Here is a 4,452-nt window from a genome sequence, read left to right as displayed (position 1 = left end):
AAAACTAATATTCTTCTACGCACGACGAATATTGAGCGCGCTATGACCATATTTGACATTGTCACAATGTATTGAATAATAATATTGTTTATATGTTCGTAATATATGTCCGTAAAGAATAAATCTTTGCCATACTGTTTTCAATACCAAATATTTTTCGCTTTGAATGTTACAATGTGCCTTTTTTCTTTATGATTTATTTCCTGCATTAAGGACAACGCTTAAGTTATGCTGCTGCTGCTGCTGCTACTACTACTACAACTACTACTACTACTACTACTACTACTACTACTACTACTGCTACCACCACCACCACCACCACTACTACTACTACTACTACTACTACTACTACTACTACTACTACTACTACTACTACTACTACTACTGCTACCACCACCACCACCACCACCACCACCATCACCACCACCACCACTACTACTACTACTACTACTACTACTACTACTACTACTACTACTACTACTACTACTACTACTACTACTACTACTACTACTACTACTACTACTACTACTACTACTACTACTACCACTACTCAAGCTTATCTAGCTGAGTACAAGAAAGAAGTAGTAGGACGGCGAGCGAGACAGCACCCTGTCGTAATAAAAACCAGAAGTAATTGTGTTAACAGCAGATTCAGGAGTATAAATTATTGTGTAATCAGGTCGGCTACTACCACAGAGTACGCATGAACCAGACTCTACACGAATGCTTTATTAGAATACAAGATAGAATAGTATAATTACGTGACTGCGGTTACAGTGTGCTAATCAGTAATTACAGACCGGTACTTTGAAAAATAAAAAAATTGCAATTATTCTACTCCTAATGTATTATCCAAAAATAAAGGAGCAAACAGTACATGATTCACCTTAAAAGACAGAATTTATGCTACGAATTCGTAAGGAGAGGAGGGGGTTGAATAATGACATGCGTCTGAGGTGTTTTAACACTTGAGGCGAAATGAGCTTACAACTGAGAAATAAATCACACGTACCACCCGTACAAGTCTGCTAATTCTCATCGCAAACTCCACATCCACATGTTTTCTTCCACTGATCACAGGGCGAACTTTCTTGTCATAGTTCAATAAAAGGTCTGCTCGTATCTGATGTTCAGGCGAAGACAGTGTTGAGCAAAAAGACCCTTACAACAAACAAATATGATTTATTGTGGCATATGTTGGTTTTCACGGTAACTAACCCTAGAGGAGAGGGAGCTACGGTCTCCGCAGGCAACGCTCGAGGCAATAAAGACGCAAGCGAAGTGCATTCGAAGTCTTGCAAGCGATTTAATATTCTTTTAAGAAGTATAAAAGCAGGTGCCGTCACAAAAAAGAGTAATTTCGAATTACATTGAACTGTGTCTTGGTTGACTAATTCAACTTTCTTTTAGTACACCGAGAATTTGCATTAGCGATTAGGGCGCTATGCCGGAAATGCGTCATTTAATGTAACACCCTCTCAAAATCGCATAATTATGAAATAAATTTGCCCGTCCGCGATTGCTAAACAGACAAGGTAATTATTAAAGACATTTGGTTCTATATCTCGTCGATACAAGCCGATTTCTCGGGGTCTGGGACTTTGATTTGTAAGAATTTGACTATTATTCAAATACAATGTTAAAATAGATTAAATTTTCATAACAATGCCCGTTGATTTTCGCTTACAATTTTACCATTTGTGCTGTGCTGCAATTACACAAGACACATTATCTCGATAACATGCTGTCTTGAGCGCAGATTTAAGTAAAATAACGTTTCATTTCAACGTCAGGATGTCCCCCTGGCATCCTCAATATATGGAATGCCTCCCCGGCTCTGTCTTTCGCCCCTTTTGTGAACATTTGAACCGAAGATGAAATGATATATGAAATGAATCATACATTGATATGAAATTAAGTGAAGCTACTGCGAAGAACATAGCTTCACTTCATTAATTTGAAGCAAATACGAAACGGATCACAGGATGGTCATAAGAACGTTGAAATTCAGGAAATTATCGAAGATGGAGACCCCTAGCTCTTAATTCGAGCTTACTTGATGTAAAGTGAGAATGTTCATGTTGCGGTACAGTTGTAAATCTAAGCTGACTTACCTTCAAAGAATGAGGGAACGCCGAGGCATATCAGCAAGATTTCGATTTTCTTCATCAGTATGTAGTTTTCTTAAAACTCCTCGTTAAGTGGCTCTAAGAAAAGCGGATTAATCTTTCTTCATTATCCGGCGTGAACGTGATCATGCTTGATCAGTAAAGACGAGACTACGATATGCTATCTTTTCTTGAAAACTATAAGAGCTCGCTTACGTCAAATACGGCGTCACGTTAATGACGAACAACAAGGATGATATCGGGGATCGATATGATTTCCTCTCCTTTAAAAGGATACTCCTAAGGGATTTTAAAGCACCAAATTTCAACGAATTTAGAAACTTTAACATTATTTACATAGCAGTGATAAAATACTTGTTTATCTTTTTAGTCCATTCAAGTCGCTTGGCACACAGCTAAAACAAATAGCAGCCTTAAATAGAATTCGCACAGTCATTTTCAATTAATTAAGTAGTTAATTTTAATTACTTGGACTTAAATTGACATAACTTCTGCGTGAAGAAATCGTTATTGAAACCATCTCCAAACACCACATCTTCAAAAAAAAAAAAAAGAAAAAAGCTCATTTTAAGCGCTTTATGACACAACTAGTAGCAATCTTGGGCATTTCTAATGAAAGATTAGAGCTACCCCTTCTCTTAATTTTCAATGCCGGAAAAATGACAGGCATCGCCTTTTTTGCGAGAACTCAGATTGCTTTTGGAAGGAGGGAGACCAAACCTCTCATTTTGTTTTCCCAAGATTATTGCACCTAAACAATCACAACAAAGGTCAAGCATTTCTTATTAATAGCTTTTGATTTTCATCGTGCTGATTAATCAGAAGTATACCAAATTGACTAACTTTCTGGTACCATTCTGATTAAGGAAAATACAAACTGATTATCGGCTAAGATATCAACTTTGTGCTACACCAATTTTGCACATTGAAACACAGTGTGGTTTGTGAATCTCTGATGTGACGTCAAAGCTTCTGCCACTTCTAATCGTCATAGCTGCCAATGTATGCCACAAAAAAAAAAAAAAAAAAAAAAAAAAAAAACAATTCAAAAAGAGTACGGCTGATATAACGGTGAATGAATATATTTTATATTCCGCATAAGGCCAGACACTGCCCTTCTTCATCAGGGTTTTACTAGTAATGTCTACGGTTTACAGAGAAGTTGACATGGCGTGTAATATGCAACAGTACTTAATTTAAAATGACGAATTTAATGGAAGCAATAGAAAACGGTTGAAATCATTTATATAGCGGTAAATAAATATATTGGGAAGGGATGGATTACATTTCATGATCTTTCTTATCAGTAAGACTGGCTAAAGGTTCAAGGGTGTTAGCTGTGTTTGACGTACGCTTCTCTTGTTGTGAGTACACTATCACGATTCGAATTAATGAGTTCGAGTGCAATAAGTTAATGTCCTTAAAAAATACTGCCCACGGACAGTTGTCAAAGAAACGAGAAAAACTGAACACTGGGACCCCTCCCTAAACTCAGACAGGTGCAGCCTATGAAGATCCAATCAAATTTAAAGACAGTTTTAAAGCCACGTGCAAACCAACCGTACAATTAACGATGCTTTTCACGCTTTCTATTGTTAATTTGGTAATTAGTTAAATACTAGTTACTTCAGAGCAGCGGAAGAGAAACAAAGTGGCTTCCTGTCTTCGTTTTGCTGAATCATTTTCTGTCGATTGCCTGCTACATACCAACATAATTACTCACCTCAGTGTTTCAGTGAATTAACAATTATTGATTATTGGGCGAGGTTGAGCAAAATATGATTTGCCAGTGGCAAACAGATCAATTATTTCCCGAAGCCGAAGGCTAAGGCAAATATTTTGCGGTAAACGAGTTCCATAATTGTTTTATATCATTCGGTCACCGCGTTTGTATTTTATTTTTGTTTTCGGGAAGCGGAAACTGAGCGCGCGCTGTCTTGCAGGATTGGTGTCCTTCTCAGCATAGTTTCATTTGTAGACTACATATTGTCTGGATAACACAAGTGTTACTAATATTTTAAAAAATACAACCACACTTTTGAATTTACGGAACATGTTTCGATGTTTCGATGGCTGAAGATGATGTTTGAAACATCGAAACATGTTCCATAAATTCAAAAGTGTGGTTGTATTTTTTAAAATATTAGACTACATATTGTATTTACAGTCAAATGTCCAATAACAAAATGTAGGCATCAACAAAACTGAAAATTTTCACAGTCTTCAATGCCTTGAAATCCGAATCCGAAAAAGGGGAAAATGCGGTATTAGAAACGAAAGTGTGTGCCATTCTCGACGACAGTTTACCGATCTACCATTTTCA

At 36.9% G+C, this 4,452-nt stretch overlaps 1 protein-coding gene across 1 annotated transcript in view; it reads right to left on the bottom strand.

Annotated features, from left to right (window-relative positions):
* LOC137973190 (neuronal acetylcholine receptor subunit alpha-7-like) overlaps positions 1–2,368 on the bottom strand; it is a 59,032-nt gene extending 56,664 nt beyond the window's left edge. The window contains exons 1-2 of the mRNA XM_068819959.1: positions 2,115–2,368; positions 1,013–1,161 (exon numbers count right to left, since the gene is read on the bottom strand). Of these exons, the coding sequence (XP_068676060.1) occupies positions 1,013–1,161; positions 2,115–2,169 (204 nt within the window). The 5' untranslated portion in view covers positions 2,170–2,368. The remainder of the gene's footprint in view (positions 1–1,012; positions 1,162–2,114) is intronic.
* Between the last annotated feature and the right edge of the window lie 2,084 nt (positions 2,369–4,452).

This window comes from Montipora foliosa, chromosome 10 (assembly GCF_036669935.1).
Source record: "Montipora foliosa isolate CH-2021 chromosome 10, ASM3666993v2, whole genome shotgun sequence".
NCBI lineage: Eukaryota > Metazoa > Cnidaria > Anthozoa > Scleractinia > Acroporidae > Montipora > Montipora foliosa.
This window is presented reverse-complemented; position numbering and strand designations above follow the sequence as displayed.